Source organism: Malaclemys terrapin, chromosome 8, assembly GCF_027887155.1.
Source record: "Malaclemys terrapin pileata isolate rMalTer1 chromosome 8, rMalTer1.hap1, whole genome shotgun sequence".
Lineage (NCBI taxonomy): Eukaryota > Metazoa > Chordata > Testudines > Emydidae > Malaclemys > Malaclemys terrapin.
This window is the reverse complement of record NC_071512.1, coordinates 73,042,313-73,067,092: the sequence shown is the minus strand read 5'-3', so window position 1 is coordinate 73,067,092 and position 24,780 is coordinate 73,042,313. Positions and strand designations below refer to the sequence as shown.

Sequence of the window (24,780 nt, the reverse complement as noted above, 5' to 3'; positions counted from 1 at the left end):
TGTGAAGAATTTCACTTTTGCTATGTCTTCAACTATAAGCAACTTGAGCTACTCTATCATATTCTGAGACCTTTTGAGTTCCAGAATTATGTTCTCTTTCCCTGTAACTCTTCAGCAGTTGAAATACATTGTGGAACACTTCCCATAAGATTTCTAGTTTATCGCTTTAACTATGTTTTTATTTTCCGCAACTGTCACCTCTTGAACTTTTTTTTAATCCCTGTTGAACTAAAAACATTCTTGCTAACAGTATAATCTTTATTCGCTTTTGTTAAAAACTTGCCACATTTGATCTTGACTTCAAGTGGTCACTAATTCCACCAAATATCTAGAGAACTGACTTTCCCCAGCTGGACATGAAATAGAAATGGAAATTCTTGGTAAAATAGCTCCTTAAATTGTCATGCGGAAATTGCAGGTCTGTGACAAAAATTAGAACTTGAGCATGGCAGAATCCAGCATTCAGCTCCAGAAAACTCATTCAACAAGATAGTAACCCTGGTTTTAGGAGGAGATAGTAAGTATGTGGTTTCCAAACTAATTAAGTTAGTTAGCTGCCTAGAAAGTAATTGAGAGAGAGGACCAGGGTTGAATGGCAGAGGCAGATTGTTTAGTGCAATTTCTACTAAATTGAGATTAATTGTTCCTGATTTTGGATCACTTTTTGCTGCAGTTATAAGCAATCTTTAAAAATATACGTGTTCAGAAGAATAAAGCATAGAGTAGTATGTGCAATTTCCTGAATGAATGTAATTTACATATTTCCAGATATATTTGTCTGTCTGGTATATTTTAGAATGTCTAAAATCTGACAGTTTCTAAATATAAACACAGTTATTCTGGGAAATATGTTTGCCTTTGTTTCTTTCAATAAGTTTCACCTCTGTTTATAAAAGTGTTTTGGGTTTTCTTTTTTACATCTCTCTACATTTTATAGGTTTTAAACCTTATTGAAATGGGTTTTTCTTCATTCTAGAAGAACAAGTAATGAAAGATTTTTTTTTCCTAATTAAGTTAAAACAAAAGTATGACCATTATACTTTTTAAGACTCAAAATGCTTTGTTTCCAGCAAAGATATATTCAGAACTTTGTATCCTGCTTCATACTGACCTTAATTCTATAGCAAGCTCCCGTGACTTCTGTGGCAAACGATCCCTGAATTGTTTTGTGAACTGAAAATTCCATGTCCGCATAATTCTACCCAACTGTTCTTCCATTTGCTTTTGAAATGGGGGGGCCCTAAGTGCCTGCAGCAAAGGGAACACTCTCCCCACCTCCAGCATTCAGTAGGGCAGTTGTAGAAAGCATGGGACTCTGCATGTAATGAAACTATACATAACATATATTTTTGTAATGTTCTGCAGGTGAATTTTCTTTAAAGAATTTTTGATCCTGAGTGGTTTACACACACACACATTTAAAGTGCATTATTTAGAAAGTGAGCACATGCTGTACAGTGTGTATCATATGTCATAAATAAGGCTACCTTTTTAGTCACTGGTATTTTTAGTAAAAGTCATGGACAGGTCATGTGCAGTAAACAAAAATTCACGGCCCGTGACCTGTCCCTGACTTTTATTGTATACCCTTAACTAAAACTTGGGCAGAGGCCCAGTGGTGCTCTGGGGGTGGAGGCGGTCCAGGGTGACATAGGTGCTGGGGGAGGTGGCCCAGGACCCCTGCTGGTTCTGGGGGGATGGGGTTTGGCAGGGCTGGCTGGAGCTCCCTACCCCATGTGTCTCTGCAGCTCCGTGGCAGTGGAGGGGATGGGGGATCCACGCGCTGCTCCTGCCACAAGCGCTGGCTGCACAGCTCCCATTGGCCAGGAGCCACAGCCAATGGGAGCTGCGGGTGTGGGGCCTGAGGGCACGGGCAGCGCATGGAGCCCTTTGGCTCCTTTGCCTAGGAGCTGCAGGATCATGCCAATGGGAGCTGGCACCCCCCCCCCTTAGGTAAGCATCCCCCAACCCCTAGCCCTGAGCCCTCTCCCACACACCCAAACTGCTGCTGCTGGCCCAGGGTGTGTGTGTGCACATGTGTAGAATTTTCATATTAAACAGTCTAATGACTTAGTTCATCATGTTTACTCTTTAGGTTTACCACATTTTTCATCTGGCATTTTCCGCTGCTGGGGAAGGGATACCTTTATTGCACTGAGAGGTCTAATGTTGATTACTGGGCGTTATTTAGAAGCAAGGTAAGAATGAATGTATAACAGTCTTCATAGATATTAATCCATCTTGAAAGATTTCTCGCTTTCTATATATAACTGGAAGAAAGCTTACTTTTTTTTCTGAAACAATTGAAATGCTCTCTTATTTACTGTGGCATTAGGCCTTTTTTGAATTCTTAGCAGATAGAACTACAAAATACTTACCATGCATCTCAGTTGTTTTTAAATGTTGGTGTGAAGCACCTATTCCATTTTTTTTATATGCATAACTTCTCCAGCACATTATAGTGCTCATACTAAGTTTGAATGAAATGTATCTGCTACGGGTTTTTATTTCGATATAAAATACTTGTATCAGTATTGGAGAACAGCGGATTTGAGAATCTCTTTGCAATCAGATTTGAGGTATGGGGAGGTGTGTTTTGTGGAGATACCTAATACAGCTATCAAAGCTGGAAGTCAGTGTTTTGTGGATCATTGCAAACTAAATTTTGTATGTGCAATGGAAGTCTAAAACCTAACAAATAAACATAAGTTTGTGGGCATGTCTTTTCCACTAGTCAGTTTTAATTTTTTGCAATGAAATATTGGTACTGAATTGAACTGAGAATGAAAGTATGGATTTCTCAAATTAACTCATTCTCAATGAAGACTTGTGTATGTATTTACTTTTGGTTATGGAAATATAAAGCCAATGAAAGGGTCAAGTAACTACTAGCCTCACTCTGCAGCACTCTTAGATTCTGTTGTTGCAAAGGGATCTGCTAGTATGGTCCCTTATACCAGCCTGTAATTCCTCTTAAAGACAATAGGATTCCAGTAATGTAAGGGTCTGTAGTATTAAATGCCATTACAAGATTATACCTTTAGGTAAAACTCCCACTAAAGTCAATGGAGGTTTTGCCTGATGTAAAGAGTCCGAGACTGATCCCTGTAATCAGAAATTCTCTCGTATATATGATAAATTTTTCCCCCATTGCCTCCTTTCCCTTTTTGAAAGGATCAGAAGATAATACCACTTGGGAGTGTCACATACATGATCAGGCATTCCTTTTGAACTTTGCTAAGGAACTTGGTTTTATTCAGTTATGAGATTCCTGTATTTGTAAAAAAACAACAGATTAGGAAAAATACGTTTAGGATTAAGCACTCAATATTAATTTTAAAGTCGATATAAAATGCGGCTGAAATGTTAAGCATTCCAAAACACAGTTCTGTTTAGAACTCTGCTATATAATGAAGGTATTTGGGGGGGGGTGAAAGGTTGAGCATACACCTTTAAATATATCCTGCCATGTTTGCATTGGTTGGCATTACTGAGTATATGGACGGTTAAAAGCTTGTATTATGTGTAGTCACCTTTGTGCCATGAAACACCAGGATGTTGACATTTGCCATTCAATCCTAATTTGCCCCCCAACATATCTTGGTATAAAAATATATTGTATTTTTTAGTTTACTACTTGGAACTTTCACTACCTTGAAAACCAATACAGTGTATATCGGATTTTTTTGTTTTTGTTTTTAAGGAACATAATTTTAGCATTTGCTAGTACCATGAGACATGGTCTTATTCCCAATCTGCTTGGCCAAGGGACCCATGCCAGATTCAATTGCCGTGATGCTGTGTGGTGGTGGCTTCAGTGTATACAGGATTACTGTAAAATTGTCCCAAATGGCACAGACATTCTCAAGTGTCCTGTTTCCAGAATGTATCCTACAGATGATTCTCCTGCTCAGCCTGCAGGCACATTGGTAAAGTTTAATTTCTGATAAGATGTTTACATACTACAAACATAATTATAAGTAAATTAAATCCCAAAAAAACAAAAGAATCACTATTCAGCACGTTCTCCCACTCAAAGAAATATTTTTGCAGAGGTTAGCTTTTACCGGGGACAGCATTCGTAGTATTTTGAGGGACAGTGTTTGCTTATTAATGGAGGGCTTCCATTATATGGAAGATTATATAGCTATAAAAATTCTCTCTCATTTATGGTGGAATGTGCAGTAAAACAGGGATGTTCCACATTTTGGTTATTTGTCACACAGTTTGATGACTCGTATCAAGCACACAGATGGTGGAGAATAAAACTTTTTTGAAACAAGGGCATAAAGTCACCAGTTTTATTTCTAGTGTTCTCCAATTTTTCAACATTTGAAATTTCAATTTAAAAAAAAAATTGGCCAACTCTGATTGAATTTCTGTTGGATTGTTTGTAAAGTATAGTAATCTGAAAAGTTAAAGTACTTATCTGAATATTACATACAGCCTCTTTGTCTTTCTCCCTTGTCACACAAACAAACAAACCAGGACCAACCACTGTATGAAGTAATACAGGAAGCTATGCAACAACACATGCAAGGCATAGAATTCCGAGAAAGGAATGCTGGTCCGCAGTTAGATCGAAATATGAGGGATGAAGGTAAGTAACTCGTGTTACTTAACTTGCTTATATGTGAGTAAAATTGTTGTACAGATTTTTTCTTTTAGTTAAGCTAATTTCTGCAAAACTATTTTTACATTCAGTGCATCTAACAATGTAATATTATAAATATACATGTTAACACTTTAATTTCAGCTATTCTGGCATGAGTACTCTGTAAATAATATTAGCATATCCATTACAAAAATGTACGTGGTGGTTCTAGGAAGACCTTCGTCTTTTTCTTTCAGTGGTTCTTTAGAAACAAGCTTACTTCATTCTGATTTTCTTGCTGGGTAGGTTTTAATGTGACTGTAGGTGTCGACCATGAAACTGGTTTTGTCTTTGGAGGGAACCGCTTTAATTGTGGCACATGGATGGATAAAATGGGGGAGAGTGATAGAGCTCGCAACAAAGGAATTCCAGCTACTCCAAGGTACAAACTATAAGCTGTATTGTATAACTTTAGAATAAGTCAAAGTTTAGCCTCTTGCATAGCGAGATCCTTGCTTTTGGTTCCTATGCCACCAGTAATAAAACATGAAGAGTGATATGTGAAATATTCCAGACCCTTCTGAATTCTATTTGACTATTATAAAACATTAACAGAAACCTTCTGTGTATCATGCAGATTCAGAGGAAAAGAACATTGCAAAACATATAATCTGTTGACATACTTTGTTCAATATTCTAGTCAAATATAATGTTAACTCTTCATGTCTAATGTAAATTACACTGCTGTAGCACTAAATAATTAGCAAAGTTAACTATTTAGATGTTGAGAAAATACCCAGTAATATTCTATGTTGATGCTTGTTGTGGGATTTGAGTGCTACCATATGTAGAACTTGAAATATTTGCAAGTTTCTTTCTTATCCTCCTTCCCTAATGCTAATATTAAAATGTTGTCAGTGAAAGCTCTGTATTCTGCTGACATCTATTCAATTTTAGATAGATGAAACATTTTAAAAAAATGTTACTATATGCCTGTAAACTGATGCAGACACAGGACAGGAGAAATAAGGTTGCTCAGATCAGTTGCAGTTGTGCAAGGCAAGGAAAGGTATTTGAACTATTATTGCAAAGCTTTCAGTGTCTTTCCACAAAATCGAATACAATGTCTGTTTGGTGGCTCTTTGAGACCTTGCTCATGTCCATTACACTGTTGGTGTGTGTGCTCGCTACATTCACTGGTGCCAGATATTTTTCCCTCAGTAATATCCGTAGGGGACCAGCTCTGGCACCCTCTGGAGTGGCACACATTTGCACCAGTAATAAGAAGCACTGCGGGCTCCATCTTCCCTCAGTTCCTTCTTTCCACCAGTGATGATGCTGGAACATCTCCTTGCTTCGGCATGATTTCCTGTCTCTATTGTGTCTAGTAGTGAATTTGTTGTATATAGTTGTTTAAGGTTGTATAGTTAATGATTCCCTTAGTGTTAAACTATAAATAATTAGTCCCATATGGGACTCAGCCTAGGGATGGGGCATGCCCTGGTCCCCAGGCTTCAAACCTTGTGACTGTTGCAAAAAGCCCATGCCAGTCAGTGATCCCCATAGAAGCTGCAAGTGTTTAGGGGAAACCCACGTGAGCGACAAGTGTCACATCAGCAAGATCTTCAGGCCACAGACCAGAAAGGAGCCGAACATTCGTCTCCGAGTGTTCCTTACAGAGTCGGCCCTCGCACCGGCCTTGGAGCCGACGAAATTGGACTCTGCTCCAAGCACTGTGGCCTTGGTGTGGAACGCGCTGCCAGCAGCGACCTCCGACTGGCACCAATCCCCATCCCGGTACCAGCTAAAAAGCAAAGAAAGGCCGGGAGGGGGTGTTCTCCGATGTCCTGTAAAGGGAAAGAGAGAGCTGGAGGAGAGCAAAGACCTGTTCGGGGCAGCTCTTCCCCTCCGGACAGTGGCCAGGCTCAGACTCCCACTGAACTGTCAAGCCCACTTCAAGACCCACCTACCACCTTGGAAAGGGGCAGAGGCACTCAGCACCTGGTGGTGCTGTCTACACCAGAGGCCTTTCAGGCCACTAAGGACATCTGTCCCTTCCAGTGCTGTCCACGCCAGCCACTGAGAGACCCCATTCAAGGGATAAACCTTCCTTGGGACCCTTCCAGCGGTCACCATTACTGCGGCACTGTTCTTTGCTGCACAGGGTGCCCAGCCAGTGCTCACTGGAACAGTGCCACCGGGTCAGGTTACCTGCCAGTTTCTGACCCCAGACTCTAGGCAGCATTCCTCAGGCTGTAGGTGTCAATTGCCAGCGGTCTGGCGCAGACCCACAGAGGCGTGACACCCCTAGAGCCCTGGTGCCAGGAGCACCAGAGCCGCTCTCACAGCACCATTCCGGAGGGTCAAGACGTCGGTCCCTGGAACCCCATCACTGGTTGCCAGATCGCCGGTATGGTTCACTGCGGGCATGACGTCGGTCTTCTCGCTCTCATTCCTACTCATGATCTATGGAGCGGCATCACTCTCTAAGGACGAGCCACTGATCACCAGGCTCACGGCGCTGAGAGCCATTGCCCCCATACAGGTCCTCAATGGAGGTCCATGGCCAGAGCCGACGGGATCGGGGTAGACAGGTGGCCTCGGTATTGTCCTGATCCCCAGACAAGTCTCTCCCTTGGACAGCGAGGAGGAGAACCTGCCAACAGGCCACAGCCACCCACCAAGGGCATTGGCATTTCCCTCTGGGCCACCAGTGGCAGCATGGCCCCAATGCCAGTGGCCAGCCCCCTGCAACTATGGAACCCCTGGGGGTTTCCCCACCCATCGCAGGGCTTGGTCCGGTCTCTGGGACATCTACAAAGACAATCTGCAACAGTCTCCTGCCCTGATTCAGATGCAGAGTCGGGGTCAACCCGCCTCAGCCGAGGCTCTCCTAGCAGAAGTAGTGGAGTTGGCAGACCTGCTTCCTGATCATCTTCACCTGATGAGGCGATAGCAGGGCCCTCTCACTCAGTTCGGATGATGCAAGGGCCCCCAAGGAGCTTTTGAGGAAGGTCGCCTCAAACCTGGGGCTGGAAGCTGAGGAACTGGTGGAATCCTGAGACTACCTGTTCAATGTTCTAAGTGCAGCTGCCCTCCCCAAGGTGGCATTGCCAGTGCACGAAGGAGTGGTAAAAACTACTAAGGCCCTGTGACAGACACCCTCCTCCCTGCCCCCATTTCCAAGCCGATGGAAAGAAAATACTACATCCCCGCTAAGGGGTATGAGTATTTTTATACCCACCCTGCCCCAAGCTCACTGGTTGTCGGCAGCCAATGAACATGATGGACAGGGCCAACCAGGATCGACACCTAAGAACAAGGAGGCAAAGAGGCTTGATCTTTTTGGTTGAAAAATTTATTCTACGTCTAGTCTGCAGCTGAGAGTGGCCAACTGTCAGGCTTTGCTTGGTCATTATGATTATGGACTGCCAAATATTATGGCCAAGTTGGCAGATTTGCTGCCAGAAGAGCCCGGGAAGGAATTCCTGGTTATCCTAGATGAAGGCAGAGCTGTGGCCAGGGCAGCCCTCTAAACAGCCTCAGATATGGCAGACTCTGTGGCCTGGATCGTAGCTTCAGCCATTTCTGTGAGGCGCGCATCCTGGTTGCAGTCATCAGGCCTCTCGATGGAGGTTCAACAATCCATCCAGGTCCTCCCATTCGATGGCCTGGCACTGTTTTCAGAGCAAACAGACAGTAAATTATATGGCCTGAAAGATTCAAGGGTTACCTTGCACTCCCTGGGCCTTTTCATGCCAGGGCCGGCAAGGAAGTGGTTTAAGCCACAACAGGTTTAGGAACCAACCTTGATCAGCGCCCTTCTGCAAGAAGGAAAAAGCTATAAGCACTGGCAAGGCCAGCAGCTGACACCCTCACCTCACTTGAGCTTCACCCGTAACCAAGTGGATAACAAGCCGGCATTTTGAGGGTGCGCGTGAGGGCGACCTTCCTGCCTGTGTCCTGGATCCTGCCTCCCCGCCTGAGCCTCTATAACATTGGTCCTCAGCACAGTTGCAGGGGGATATGCCCTCCAGTTTATTTCTATCCCACCCTTCCTCCCCGTCCCTCTTCAGGGACCCTTCTCATGAGCATCTGCTTGCTCAGGAGGTGCAGAGCCTTCTGCAGGTGGGAGCTGTGGAGGAAGTCCCTCTGCACTTGAGGGGGGAAAGGGTTTTACTCCTGCTATTTTTTTGATCCCAAAAGCCCAGGGGGGTCTACACCCCATCTTCGACCTGTGGAGCCTCAAGTATCTTAAGAAATTGAAGTTCCGCATAGTCTCCTTGGTCTCCATCATTCTTTCCCTGGATCTGGGAGACTGGTACGCCGCTCTCGACCTGAAAGACACTTACTTCCACATATTGATATTTCAGACACAGATGGTTCCTACGTTTCGTAGTTGAGACTGCCCACTACCAATTTGCACTGCTACCTTTTGGCCTAGCAATGGTGCCAAGGGTGTTTATTAAATGCATGTCGGTAGTGGAGGCCTACTTTAGACATTGGGGTATCCAGATCTACCCATACCTCAATGACTGGCTCATCCAGGGCCGCTCCAGGGTCCAGGTCCACCACAGCATCGAGACGTTCCTTTTCAAGCTCTCGGCCTATTAATAAACAAAAATCAACATTGATCCTAGTCCAACAGATAGAGTCGAGCACTGCTCCGATAAAAATCTATCTGAGCCAGAGCATTCCTGCCAGAGGCCAGGTTCAGGGCAATGTCAAATCTGATTGCCAGCATCACAGCCCATCCGCTCACCATGGTCAGGGTCTGGCTCAGACTATTGGGGCACATGGCAGCATACACCTACGTTGTCCAACGTGCGAGACTCAGGCTGCGTCTCATCCAGTTGTGGCTGGCATTGCTCTATTCCCCAGCCAGACATCACCTAGACAAGGTCATCACAATCCCTCCCCAGGTGTACTTATCGTTCTGCCTCTCGGGTGGTCTGACCCAGTTCTGGTGTTGGAAGGTGTGCCATTTGCGACCCACTGTCTCCCTGATTTCAGATGCGTCCAACCTCAGTTGGGGAGCGCATCTCAGTACACTGCCCCAGCTGTCCGGTCGGGTGGTGCAGGTGTTTAGAGGTAGTCAGAATGCTCTTTCAGAAGTAGGGAGCTCCCCGCGTGGGCCTGTTTGCCACCAGACAGAACAGAAAGGGTCATCAGTTTTCTCTTTGAGGCCTCGGCAGAGGCTCACTCTCCGATGTCTTTCTCCTGTCTTGGTCAGGAGACCTGATGATCATCTTCCCACCAATTCTGATCATCAGCAAAGTCCTCTCGAAAAATCAAGATGGACCAGGCACGGGTCATTATGATCGCCCCAGCATGACCTCACCACCATTGGTTCGGCGTGCTCATGGACATGGCTGTTGCAGCCCTGTGGCCACTTCCCAGCTTCTCAGACCTACTCTTGCAGGATCACGGTTGACTCCTGCACCCAAACCTCGCCTCTCACCACCTCACAGTTTGGATGCTGCGTGGCTGAATCCAGAGGAACAAGCTTGCTCTGGTCAGGTACAGCAGGTTTTCTTGAAGAGTAGAAAGCCTTCCACCAGAACAACGTATCCGGCAAAGTGAAAGCGTTTCTCCTCCTGGGCGTTGGAGTGGAATATTTCCCCAACCCGGTCATCTCTGCAGTCCATCCTGGATTACCTGCTTCACTAAAAGCATCAGGGTTTCTTGCCTTCTCTTCGATCAAGATGCACCTGGTTGCCATATCAGCCTTCCATCCTCGCATCCACGGTAGATCAGTGTTCTCGCATAAGATGTCAATCAGGTTTCTGAAAGGCTTTGGAAGACTCTTTCTGCTGATCTGGGATCCAGTTCCGCAATGGGACCTCAACCTGGTCTTCTCCAGGCTCACGGGTCCGCCCTTTGAGCCTATGACTTGTTCCCTTTCTCATTTGTCATGGAAGGTTGCATTCCTTGTATCTATGACCTCGGAGAGATGTCTCTGAAATTAAAGCCCTCACTTCGGAGCCCCCATTCACAGTATTCTACAATGACAAGGTCCAGCTGCAGCCCTATCCGGCCTTCCTGCCAAACGTGGTATCGCACATCCATGTCAACCAGGATATCTTCCTTTCAGTGTTCTGTCCAAAGCCTCACATGACCAATGAGGAGAGGCAGCTGTACACTCTAGATATCAGGCGCACCCTGGCTTTCTACCTGGAGCGCATCAAGCCCTTCCACAGATGGACTCTCGCTGAGTTAGATGGGATGCCATTTGAGTAGCTCTCTGCTTTTCAGAGAATCATGTTGGTCATTTTGTTTTTCTTCCTCAGGCCTGTCTGGTGAGACTGTTGCTCTCCCCATCCCAACTTATTTTAATACGTACATGAGGCCACTAGGAGAAAATTGAAAGTGATATGATGCTGTCAATATTTGGATGACTGGCAGCTAAATCTCCTTTTTGCCCACAATAGTCATTTGTGTTTCCAGTTTTTGGCAGAAATTGAAGATTGAAGTATTCAGTTAGAGCAAGTTGGGTTGGGCTCATCACAGATGCTGGGAGGTAATGGAAAGTGTCTGGGAAGGACATCAGGAATGGTATCTGCCTCTGTATATGGAAGGGGGATATGTTAATGATTTGTCAAGAAGTTTCACTTTCTAGAGCATTAAATGTGAGTTTAAACTGGACAGTAATTAATCCTTGTTTTTTAGAGATTTGAATATATTCATGGGGGGGGGAAATCCTCAAATGTTGGTATCTGCATAAAAAGTCTGTGACCTAATATCTTCATTTAAGTTTCTTCTTAAAATGAGTAGCTGTTCTTTTTTCATCTTAGAGATGGATCTGCTGTGGAAATTGTTGGCCTGTGTAAATCAACTATTCGTTGGCTGCTGGAGTTGTCAAAGAAAAAAGTGTTTCCTTATCAGGGAGTCAACATAAAAAGGCATGGTAAGCAGGCTTATCTCACAAATGTGTGATCGGTGTAGAACCATAATAATTGAACCAGGGTCAATATTGTCTTGCAATCTGTCTACCTTATGAACATTTTATTAAACATTTATGTTTGGGGAATGGGTGTTCATAAAACTCTGGATAAGGCTAATTGTTGTTTTTGCATCTAAGTAGCAAAATCTATGCAAAGCCCACAAAACACACTTTTTTGTAGAGTATATAACTAAACCTCACTAGCCCAGCTTTCTGCTTCTGTAGGGTACCGATATGGTTATGAATTCACTTGTTAGTTTGAGCTGGTTATGACAGGAGTTATAAGACCTCTTAAGAGTTAAGTGAAAGATTATTTTTTAGTTGTTTGTACTGTATGCTCTTCTCACGATAGTTTCTGGGGAGAATTCAGTACATATTACTGAAACTGAATATGTAAGCTGTTTAAAACCTCTTAACAAAATAATGATTAATCTTGGGAAGCAACTGTTTTAACTGTTCCTTTATGCAGTACTACAAAATACAGAAAAAACACTGCCATCAGCATCTGTCATCCTAGATATTTCAGCTTTTATTTAATCATGTAATTAATGACTAATTTTTCTTTTAAACTTTTTAATCCATGGCTTGAGTGGGACTGTGTATGATTCAGTACTTGATAAAAATTGCTTACCATTTTGATTTATAATATCTGCAGCTCCTTCCCTGATTTGCTACCTCAGGTACCACACATAGCTGTGTTCCCAGAGCCCAGTTTGTTTCATTTGTATGCTTCACCCTACTGTAGGTAACTTGAATCACTGACAAGAGCTTAAAGTGCATGCAGCTCCTGATGACCTACAAATTTATTTTAAAATTAGCCTTAATTTCCATCCACAATCTCTGGCCTGTCTGCTTGTTTAATTCATGTCAAGGCTTAGTTTCTAGAAATTGCCTACAACATAATACTACAAAAATAGAAATATTGCAGATGGAATCTAACATATGGCTTCAGTTGCCCTTCTGTTTTTTTGCTTTCTTTTGGCTGATTTCTTACAAGTAAAAGATCTTCTACAAAGCAACCAACTATATTCGTAACATGCTTTTGATAAACCACATAGTTGGGGAGAAAAGTTTTATTGGTGTTACATTCTAAGTCCCTCCAAGCTGCGCAGCTGTGCAGCAGCCTATTAAGCGCCTTGTAGGCGCTCAGGGCTGCGACAGGGAGAGATGCATCTTCCCCCAGCCCTGGACCTGCCACCGACGGGAGAGGCACCCCTCCCCCAACCCAGCCCCGTACCTGCTGATTGGAGTTGACATTTCAATACTGAATGAGAGATGATAGGGTGGGAGTTGGCCGCGAAGGGCCCCAAAAGTGAAAACAAGTATCTTATGTTTGATACAGTAGAGAAGAGGGACCCAGTGGAGAGATGCAAAGAGAGGGGTGACATGGTCAAAGTGACATTGAACGAAATTCAGTAGTACTTACTTCAGCAAAACTCTATTTTCCCTTACCTCAGGAGAATCTCCAAGTGGAAGGTTGTGGCCTTGTCCGCACCTTTTGCATTGAACACTAAGCAGACCAGATAATCTATCCTTTAGTCAGTTTGCGGTGGGTACCAGACAGCACTGAAAGGCTTTAAAAGGGATATTTGTGGAGAATAGGAACACCTTTTAGCTTCATTGAACTGAGATTTTTAGAGGGACAAGGGTGGGAAAATGATAAATACTTAACCTTAAGGAGTCTCTTAAATATTGACAGGTATCTATGCTAGTTGTTGTAAAAGAAGTAGTCTGTTGCCATGTCAAAATGTGTCCTGAAAAACTAGAGATTTATTCACAGAGCAGTTTAACAATTGTTCTATATAACAGAGGCTACTACTACTACTAAAAAACCAAGCAGATCTGATGCATTCATAGTTGGTCTATGTTTAAATCACACCCCAGAGGAAGACAGACTGGGCATAAACCGATATAAAACAAGATCTTTTACATCTCATTTTTCAGCAAAAAATACAACATTTACCCCCTCCCAGCCCCTGGCCTTGGATTCACTTAGCTTTTGTCCATCTTGATGCAACAGTTTAAAAAAACCTAAATTCTATTTAAAAACTAGTTCATAATAACAGTTTAAACACTATTTTCTGGTTAGTCTGAATGAGGCATAACCATGTGCTAGACAACAAGCTAACTAGTAGAGCCTGGTTTGACTACACCATTTCTTAAAATGACTACTCCCCATCCAGACTAGCCAGGCAAAACTCTTTGGGCCTGAACCAGTATTAAGCCATGTTTAAAATCTACTCCCCTAATATTGTTTTATTCCCAATATTGATAAGATTTCAATCCACACTATCTCAGGAAAAGGGAAAAGAATTTCCCACACCAGCTTTTGAATCTAGATAACCTGGATATCCTTGAAAGCATTTTGGGGGCCATTGGCATAACCTTCAGTTTTCACTTTTATACACCTCTACCCCGATATAACGCGACCCAATATAACATGAATTCGGATATAACGCGGTAAAGCAGTGCTCCTGGGGGGAGGGGAGCTGCGCACTCCGATGGATCAAAGCAAGTTCGATATAACACGGTTTCACTTGTAACGCAGTATGATTTTTTTGGCTCCCGAGGACAGCATTATATCAAGGTAGAGGTGTACTAATCTACACATTATAATGGCCATTCCTTATTTTATCAGCAGCCGTAGAAGTTTCTTAAGACTTCAAGTATGCAAGAGTCAGTAATATTTACAAAACTAAGGAGAAGAGTAGACTTATTGCTAGAAAACAAATCCTGTATATTAACATTTTTCAGGAAAAAAAGAAACCATCACATATGACGAGTGGAACAGGAAGATTCAAGGGCACTTTGAAAAGCTGTTCTTTGTCTCTGAGAACCCAGCAGATGCTAATGAAAAACATCCAAATCTGGTTCACAAGCGTGGCATATACAAGGACAGCTATGGAGCTTCAAGTCCTTGGTGCGATTACCAGCTCAGGCCAAATTTTACTATAGCAATGGTTGTGGTGAGTGGAAAAACATGTTCATAGTCACAGCTCCTTTAACTATTTTGATTGAATTGAACTAAACTTGAGGGGGCCCATTTGCATGGGGTAAACCAGGAGGGACCCATTGCTTGGAATACACTTGTATCTTTAATGGAGTAGTGGATTTTTTTTTTTTTTTTTTTTTAAATAAACTTTCAGCATCAGCCCATCTAGAACCTCTTCCAAAGGACTTGCCTAATTATGTTTAGGCCTGCTAACTAATGTGTCATTAGGATAATTATAAAAAGGAACTTCCTGTATTGAAGATGCGTTTGCACGGTGCTACTGAAAATTGCCTTTTTTGTTTTGTTTAATTTCTTTATGGAATTTTTGAGGAGTCCTGATACATTTTATATCTATTATAAAGGGCTGTAGTTTTCTCCATGAGCATATTGAAAAGTAATAGAAATGTTTGAAATGCACTATGCAGTTTGTTGATTTCATAAACAATACTAATTTTTTAAATGCAAAGTTCATTGATTAAATCTCTGTTATTCTGCCAGGCCCCTGAGATATTCAGTCCTGAGAAAGCCTGGAAAGCTCTTGAGATAGCAGAGGAAAAGTTGCTTGGCCCACTGGGCATGAAAACGTTGGATCCAGAGTAAGCATATTAGAGATCATTATGTGTAGTATGTATAGTTTTAATCATGTAACCAGACTAACAGTATAAAGTTCACTTTGATATGTTTCATTCATTAAGAATACCTCAAGAAATGCACTAGCTAATTACAGTATAGAATATATTTATTTTAGTCAAGATTATTTAGCCGTTCTAAAGCCAGTTCAGATTCATTTAGTTATTTACAAAATCACAATTTTATTTACTATTTTGCTCCCATTAGAAGTTGGTCATTAAATTTTCAAAAACTTCTAATAAAACTGGCAATACAGTATTAGTTTGAAAAAAGGCAGCACATAGAATTTTGAGCATAAGTTATGACAGAATTGTGACCAATATACTATAGTTATGGACTGAACATAGAGTTCAATAGGTCTTGCATAAACTAACAACTGAAGAATATTAATTCTATAATTATCTTGTTAGGGCCACGATATAATGGTCCTTCCTTACTGTCTCCCTTGTGCTGTGCTGAGTACCATCTAACCATGTGAATTCATATTATTTTGAGTTATTTCTCTAATACATTGTATAAATTTTATTTAACTTGTTGCCTTGTCTAAATCCTTTACTTTCTTACAGTGATATGGTTTACTGTGGAGTATATGATAATGCCCTGGACAGTGACCACTACAATGTTGCCAAAGGTTTTAATTACCATCAGGGACCTGTAAGCTCTAAAATTCCTGAGTTTCACATTAAATTAAAGTCTGTTGATATCTGAAATTGATAGCTATTATATTATCTCTTGTATCTTTTTGTTTAGGAATGGCTCTGGCCTATTGGATATTTCCTTCGTGCAAAGTTGTACTTTTCCAGGTTAATTGGTCCAGAGATGTACGCAAAGACTGTGGTTTTGATTAAGAATGTTCTCTCTCGCCATTATGTTCATCTTGAGAGGTAGGTCATCATACAGTTAAAATATTAATCCAAACTAGTGGTGTCCAATGTCCAGTTGCATATAAAAGATATAGACACACACAAACTTTCTTCAAAAAATGTTTTTGAGCATTTAAGACCTACAAAATAAGCACCAGTGATTTGGTGTTTTCTGAGTGTAAAAGTCACCACTATACAGTGTGCCATTTAAATCCTACATCAGCCTTCAAAATAGGCTAAACATTACTGCTTTTTTTTATCTGAAATATTTAATATCTGCCCTATCACAAAGTGAGAGCAATTTTAAAATCAGTCATGGAGAAGAATAAATAGAAAATATTTATTAAGAGAAAACAGAATTTGAGGTCTAAATTGCAAGACTACTTACAAAAAATGTGATGCAGAAGAAAAAATATGGATGTGTACTTTCAAAACTGCTCGAGCTATATTTTTCAACAGTCTGAGGGCTGATCACAACAGGTTAAATAATGTAAGGAAATAACCCCATTTTATACAATTTAACGATTGCATAACTTCTGAAGTTGATTGGGTAGGTCACGTGAATGTGCCAGTTAATCATTACTATAGAACTGCATTTCAGAAACTCATCTCTTCACTGCACAATGGAAATATTACTTCATTAAGAAAACAGAGGCATTTACTCTCCTACAGTGCATATGGCTTTCCCTAATTTTCCCCCTGGTCTTTTATTCTCTTGTCCGCTCTTTAGTCCTTCCCTGTTCTTCCTGCAATATTTTTTCTCTATACACTTTTTCTTCTCCACTATAATTCTGAATAATTCCCATTTTCACCCCTCGCAAAGCATTTCTAGATATACAGAGATCCTTCAATATGCCACCCACCCAGTTTAATGGGTGGGAGACTTGATTGGACCTGCAACATTCTGGACAGTTTTAGAATAAAATGGGGGGAGTGTTCTCCTTCCCCATGTGTGCTCTGCCACCCATTGGCCAGCCAGAGGGAGATGGGAGTTAACTGACTCCTTGTTCCCCACCATTATCAATTCAAACCCTTGCATGGGGTTTCTCAAGCCTCTTACTCCATTTTATTTGAACCCACTCTTCCTGTAGTTATATAGAAGCATATAGTAGTATAAGAACTGTGGGTCTGACCAATTGCCTGTGTTAGGGAGAAGGAAGCAATTTTTCACATTGGGGCCAAATTAGCTGAGGCCTAGGAAGTTTTTTTTTCATAGCATCATAATGGCAGTTAGGTTACTTAGGAATAGCACCTAAAAAATCTAATATTGGGAATTTGTAGGAATGGTTAATTCATCATAGTTTACGGCTAGCGTCCAGTGAAGATGAAAGGCCAAAAGGACCAGCACCATCCTCAACCTCAAAATCCAATGACCAAACAAAAAGTAGAATTGGTAGTGCCGAAACTTGTGGCCTTGGGATGTCTATGATGGGCAATCTGTGGTTTTATTTTCCTGTGTTATCGTTAATGTCTAAAAGCAGCTCTCAACATTTCCTTTGGTTCTCAGATACTTTATTTCAGGGGTCGGCAACCTACGTTACGCGTGCCAAAGTTGGCATGCGAGCCGACTTTTCCTGGCACGCGGCGTGGGCTGAGCCGCCCACTCTGGAGTTCCCTGCCGGCTCCTGCGGGACCCGCCGCGGGTTCAACTCAGCACCCGCTGCTGGCCTGGGGGGAAGGAACCCCAAGCTGGCAGCGGGCTGAGACCCCGGCTGGCAGGAGCCGCTGGTGAAAACCCCAGAATGGGGTTGGGCTGAGACGCTCAGCCCGCCCCGCTCTGGAGTTCCCGCTGCTGGCCCCTTGCCAGCCGGGTCCCGCCACTGGTCCCACTCAGCACCCGTTGCCGGCCTGGGTGAAGGAACCCCAGGCTGGCAGCGGGCTGAGACCTCAGCTAGCAGGAGCTGGGGGCAGAAACCCCAGAGTGGCGGCAGGCCAAGCCAGTCGCTGCTCTAGGGTTCTGGCTGCTGGCCCCTCGCCAGCAGGGGTCCCTACCGCGCAGCTCCACTCACCTTGCTTCCGGTTGGAGGCTCCCTTGCAGGGTCCAGGCCTTCAGGCCTACCAGCCACCTACTCCACTCACCTCAGCTTCCAACCTTGGTTTCCAGCCCTTACTCAGCCTGCTTTCGGGCCTGGAGTCCCAGCAAGCCACCCTGGGATCTGCTCCTGGCCTTGGATCAGTCCTCTTCAGCCTCCCTGCTGTGGCCCACTGTCCCCAGCCTGGGACAGTGAGGGTTGCACGCCAGGCAAGAGGGGGTGCAGCTCAGCACCCCATCTTAAAATTGCTTATCTTAGACCACACTGCCTTGGACCTTGTGCCTGCCTTCTATTGCCATTTTTTTTCCCACTGAGAGTTGAAGGGAACATTTGACAAAATGGCAGCTCCTAAGAAAGCAAAGCTAGATGTTCGATCATTTCAGCCTGCTTGGACAGATGCATTTGGTTTTATTGAAAAGAAGGACAGTGCTATTTGTGCTTTCTGTTATGAAAGTGTTGTTTGTCGCACATCAAGTGTTCGACATTTTGAAACAAAGCACAAGAACCTTTCTTGATGAAGCAGACAAGACTGAATCAATCAAAAAGGCAGTAGCAGCCTATGAGAAGCAAAGCAGTGTTTTTTAGAAGTTTAAATGTAAGTAAAAATCAAGCTACAGAAGGAAGTTACAAGATTGCACAGTGCATTGCAAAAAACGGAAAGCCGTTTACAGATGGGGAATATATAAAAAGTTTTTCTCAGCAGTTCAGAGATTTTGTTCAATGATTTGCCAAATAAAGATACAATCATATCTAGAATAAAAGAACTGCCCGTCTCTGCCAGAACAGTTGAGAGATGCATAAGTGAAATGGCAGAAAACATTAAGGAAAAGCAGACGACTGCATTGAAAGACACAGCAGTGTTTAGTGTTGCAGTTGATGCGTGGATACAAACTATGTTCCACGTTTGGCAATTGTTGCAAGATACTTTGCTTCCGATGAAATCCAAGAGGAACTTTGTTGCCTAAAACCCCTGCATGGCACAACAAACGGGGAAGATATACTGGAAAGTTTTGTAAACCTTTTTGAAGAACGAGGAGTTGACATCAGAAAAATATTTTGTGTGACAACAGATGGTGCTCCTGCCATGGTTGGAAAACAGAAGGGATTTGTAAAGTTACTTGAAGATCAAATTGGCCATCCGACAGTCAAATTTCACTGTATCATCCATCAAGAAAACCTGTGTGCAAAAATTTCTAATTCAGAGCTTAATAATGTGATGAATACAGTGATGCAAATTTTGAATTTCCTTGTTGCTCGATCTGCTTTGACTCGCAGACCGTTTCAGGCACTGCTAGAAGAGATGGACAGTGCTTATAATGACATCCCACTTCACAGCAACATTCGGTGGCTAAGTCGTGGCAAGGTTTTGGTGCGCTTTGTAAACTGTTTTGAGGCAATCAAGGCCTTTTTGTAGGAAAAAGAACAAAACTACCCCGAACTGGATGATGACTAATGGCTGTGTAAGCTCATGTTCCTAACTGATATCACTGCTCACCTGAAGGAACTCAACCTCTGTCTCCAGAGTGCAGGGCAAACAGTTCTGGATCTTTATGAAGCCTGGAAAGCATTTGTTGTGAAACTAGCAGTTTTTTCTAGGGATATTCAAACTTCTACTTTCCGCTACTTTCAACACATAAAAGAGCTATCGACACGTTGCACTGTCAGTGTCGATGAGATTGGAAAGTACATGCAAGAACTGGTATCCGAATTTTCTGACAGATTTCAAGATTTCCAGCGATTTGGCCCAATGCTTTCTTTCTAATTAAATCTGAAAAGTTCAACGAAAGCGACTTGGATTTGTCTGTATTTCAGGGGATGGGTGTTGAAGATTTTGAAATGCAACTCATTCGGTTAAAAAGCTCAGAATTGTGGACATCAAAGTTTGTGGATCTGCGGAACGCACTTGAAGCTAACGAGAGAGATCATGGGTTCTCTATTCTGACCTGCTGGACGTCCCTGCCAGTGAAATTTAACTGTTTGAAGAAAACTGCATTTGCAATGCTTTCAGCATTTGGATGCACATACCTGTGTGAACAGGTATTTTCACACTTGAAATCTGTCCTCTGTCCCTCTCGGAGCCGGTTAACAACTGATCACTCAGAAGCCTGTCTGCAGCTTAAAGTATCCAAATACGTGCCAGATATTGGAAAACTCAGCAAGGAAAAGCAAGGGCAAGGATCACACTAAACTGATAAGATCTGCATTTTAATTTAATTTTAAATAAAGCTTCTGAAACATTTTGAAAACCTTGTTTACTTTACATATAACAGTAGTTTGGTTATATATTATAGACTTCTAGAGAGACCGTCTAAAAACCGTTAAAATGTATTACCGGCACGCGAAGCCTTAAATTAGAGTGTATAAATGAAGATTCGGCACACCACTGCTGAAAGGTTGCTGACCCCTGCTTTATTTCATTCAGTTAATGAAAAACTGAAGGGAGAAGTGAAAAATAGAATTTTATTTAAAATAACTAGACTTACCATTTAATTTGGAAATCTTATAACAGCTTGAAATACACTTTCATAAATAGCATGGATAAAAACACCACTCAGGCTAGTAAGAACCTTATGTGCATGCACAAAATCATGCTGATTTCATTATTTCAGTCACACTGCAAGGATAACCTGTACTTCTCAGGTTATTGAAGGCTCCCCCGCCTGGAGTCTCAGGAAGCTCCTGCAACATACGCATGTTTTAGTATTACCGTGTACCTTGTCATATGTTAATGCTCTTATATTTATTTCATTGTGTTTGGCATTTCTTCTTTTGTACACTTGGTTTAATTGACTCATACTTTTAAAACATGTTAGAAGTATAATCCTACAAGAGAAATGTTCTTTTAATTTGTTATGAAATATAGTATTAATCATATTTTACACTGGGATTTTTTAACTTTTTTATTTATTTTTTTTGGTCAGGTCATCCTGGAAGGGGCTTCCAGAGCTGACAAATGAAAATGGGCAATATTGTCCATTCAGCTGTGAATCACAAGCCTGGTCAATTGCTGTTATCCTTGAGGTTCTTTATGACTTGTAAAAGTTGGCTTTGATTACTTGGTAAAATTTGCTATGTACTTGTATTCAAAAGGTACAAATGAACAGTTTGCTCATACTGTAGTGAAAATGTTTTGCACAGTCACTTAAATAACTATGGTCTGATTTTTTTCAAAGGTGCTTAGTATCTGTATCTCCCATTCACAGAAGAGGTATTTAAGAGTGCTGCTCAGCACTTCTGTAAATCAAGTCATTAGTATGAATATATATACACTTGATACAGAAAAGCTTATAAAGCAGCAACTTGGAGAATGTACACAAATGCATTTAAAATAGCTTTTGATTTGTACACATACTAAATTAAACTATATCCTGTATAGCAAGATGTTAGAAGAATAGTCTAGTTCCAAATTAGAATATGAATGCCAAGTGGTTCCAAAAATCTGAGTTTAAACTCATGGGGTTCTCTTTTCCATATTTTCTCTTAGTCAGTAGATGCTATGCACGCTCATCATGGGGGAGAATAGATTGTACAGGTATAGGTAGTATGATGTGTTTTCTGCCGCAGTCATGCATTTCATAGATTGCACTTTCATTAGTGTTTTGTCCCTCTGTGATGAACTGTGTGGCTTTTCCTAACAATTTCTTCTCTTCCATGTTCAATTGAACACTCCATTAAAAAAATAAAGTTTTCACTCTTTACAGATAATGGTAGTAAATTAATATCTTCACAAACTTTAAATGAAATTTGAAGACTGTAATTCTGAGCAATGACGTGGATGTATCCTGTGTGAGATACTTTTTAGGTTATTTTTTGTGTTGTGGACCATATGGCCAAATTGTATTTCTTGAATTTAATTTGGTTTAAAATAATGTACATCTGTCAACAAATTTGTTCCACCAGTAGGAAACCGGAAGAAAGACTTTATCATGCAATGGCCTGTACATATATCAGGTGAGGTCAAAGGATCCAGGAGCCCACAGGGTTGGGTGCTAACTTAATGATGAATTTGAAAGAATTGTAAATATATTTCAGCCCTTGCTTCGAGTAGTCTTCTTCCCTGGGGGGGTGAAATTCTGGCTCTACTGAAGTCAATTGAAAAACTCCTTTTGTCTTCAGCGGGGTCAGGGTTTCACCCCAGTTGCAGAAAGGGGGCAGTCTGATTCCAAAGTCTTCAGATGTGATGCTAATAAGAGCAAGGGTACTGACAGCTGCCTGTTGCTATTCTTCCCTTGAATGTTACTTCCATAAAAGCATTTGTTCTGTAATATATAGACACACACATACCTTTACCTGATCTCAATCCAACCTTTTCAAAAATTTGGGTACATGGATGGAGTGGGAAATGTATCCATTTGAATCTTCTGTCGGTCCCTAAAATAATGAATAGACAACAGCTAGATTGACCAGTAATGTCCTCAACATCACAGAAGGAAGTACAGCATTACATTGTAGAAGAAATGGGCTGACAATACAGATTGGAGATATCCTAGCTCCTAAAACTGTAAGGGACCTTGAAAGGTCATCGAGTCCAGCTCCCTGCCTTCACTATCAGGACCAAGTAGTGATTTTGCCCCAGATCCCTAAGTGGCCCCCTCAAGGATTGAACTCACAACCCTAGATTTAGCAGGCCAATGCTCAAACCACTGAGTTATCCCTCCCCCCAAATACAAATTTTCCCTACTTCTTATTGTTCTGTCGTTCATATATATTTTACATTCATGTTTTAAAATTTACCCAACACATTTAAAATGTGGTGTTGGCACATATCTACTTACTTCATGAGAATATACAGTTACAGGTGTATTTAAGAAAAAACTGTTGAGAGAAGCATTTAGGCAAACGGATTAAAGCTAAAAGTCCAGTGCAGTTTTATTTGTGATGGATTTCAGAGATTTATTTTCTAGAAGCCAGAGTTTAATTTTGTTCAGGTTATCATTTAAATTTATGGTACTTCATTGGTTACAGTTGCACTACTCAGATCACTTGGTCATATTCACTTCTTTAATCTAACCACTGTTTTTTATTTGTGTGACATGCTAGTTCGGGTACATGAGGCAATATCATGCTTTCCCGATACAGAGTTTTTAGTTGAATAGAACTCATAGTTTAGTAATTGGTTATAGGTCACTCTGTATTATTAGTGTGTTGTTCTTAAATTTTTATATAATTGTCTTTCCTTAATATGGGTTCAAATAATTGGAAGTGATGCTTAAAGGAAATTTCTCGTTCAGATTTTCTATTGTGCTCAGGTTGTGAGCAGTTTGAAATGGATTCTTTAGGAAACTTTGTCTTCTAGCCTGACAGATTGCATAAGAGATGAGACAGAAACGTAAGTTGAAAGGAAAATGATTCATTGTTCTGTTATTTAAAGAATATCTCATTCTTTATACCTTTCATAATCAGGATTTCAAAATAAGGATCCAGATTATTTTCATTCTCAAGTACAGTTTTTTGACTAGCTGTATTTGTTGAAAAGTCAGCAACAGCCCAGTAAAGGACCGCATTTATATGCGGTCATAAATCAGCATGCTATTTTACGTGTTTCTGTGTGCATTTGAGGAAATTCAGACAGTTTTATTATTGAAACATTTAATAATGATACATAAGGAACGTAAGAAGTTACTGCTTTCCCATAAAATTATGGGTTTATTTCTAGTTTAGCTCTTCATTACTGTGGGTAGAATTGGAAAGTGTACAGTGGGATAACTTTGGGGGAGGGGGATTTATTCAGTAAGTCTCTCTTGAAATTGGAAAGAAGTTTGAAGAGCTATTATTGTTCTAAATAGATTGGGATTATATTAACTGCAATAACAATCTCTAAATGTAAGAAATATTTGGGAGAAATGATGCTTCAAAACTTTCCATTCTATCATGGCTAACTTTAAAAAGTTTTGTGAATTGCACTGTTGACACGAACATAATACACATTTCTCATTGCTAGTTTATTTTTAACTTAATATTAAAATATTTAAAAAGAGAAATCACAGAGATGTACACAGATATATACATTATGCTAATTATGAATTTTGCAAATAGATGCATGTTTAAAATGCTATTTCTGCACTGATTAACTAAATGTAATTCTAGTGACATATATACTTTTAAGAATAAAGTAAGTAAAATTATATATTATGGGCTGGTTTTGCCCATGGAAACAAGAAAATTTAGATTTTAAATTACTATTCAATCCTTCTTGCTTTGATCTCAAACACTTTCGATGCTTTTGGTCAGACTGGACAACTTAAGAATGAAGTGAGGAAGTCAAAATTTTCTTCTGAACATATTAAAAATGAATAGTGTATGACTTGTATTTAATTTTGGGGGGTAGAGGGAAGAGAGAACTGTTGATCTAATATTTTATTTTGTTGGGCTTCAGCACCAAGTAAACTGTATACAGCCCAAAAAACAACAAGGAGTCCGGTGGCACCTTAAAGACAAACAGATTTATTTGGGCATAAGCTTTCGTGAGTAAAAAACCTCACTTCAGATGCAGTGAGGTTTTTTTACGTACGAAAGCTTATGCCCAAATAAATCTGTTTGTCTTTTAGGTGCTACCGGACTCCTTGTTGTTTCTGTGGATACAGACTAACGCGTCTACCCCCGATACTGTATACACCCAAGTTATAATCACCTTTAAAAATAGCTGGCTGTATTGTAGAAATGTTGACTGATCCTGAACCATCGTGACACTAACACCGTGGTATAATATACTGTAAAACTTAATC

The 24,780-nt window shown here is 41.2% G+C and overlaps 1 protein-coding gene across 3 annotated transcripts in view; it reads left to right on the top strand.

The window, feature by feature from the left end:
• AGL (amylo-alpha-1, 6-glucosidase, 4-alpha-glucanotransferase) overlaps positions 1 to 24,503 on the top strand; it is a 63,735-nt gene extending 39,232 nt beyond the window's left edge. For all 3 annotated transcript variants that reach the window (XM_054036531.1, XM_054036529.1, XM_054036530.1), the window contains exons 25-34: positions 2,096 to 2,198; positions 3,704 to 3,929; positions 4,489 to 4,600; positions 4,901 to 5,036; positions 11,389 to 11,501; positions 14,292 to 14,503; positions 15,028 to 15,125; positions 15,726 to 15,813; positions 15,910 to 16,043; positions 20,977 to 24,503. In XM_054036531.1, the coding sequence (XP_053892506.1) occupies positions 2,096 to 2,198; positions 3,704 to 3,929; positions 4,489 to 4,600; positions 4,901 to 5,036; positions 11,389 to 11,501; positions 14,292 to 14,503; positions 15,028 to 15,125; positions 15,726 to 15,813; positions 15,910 to 16,043; positions 20,977 to 21,094 (1,340 nt within the window). In that variant the 3' untranslated portion in view covers positions 21,095 to 24,503. The remainder of the gene's footprint in view (positions 1 to 2,095; positions 2,199 to 3,703; positions 3,930 to 4,488; positions 4,601 to 4,900; positions 5,037 to 11,388; positions 11,502 to 14,291; positions 14,504 to 15,027; positions 15,126 to 15,725; positions 15,814 to 15,909; positions 16,044 to 20,976) is intronic.
• The last annotated feature ends 277 nt before the right edge of the window (positions 24,504 to 24,780 follow it).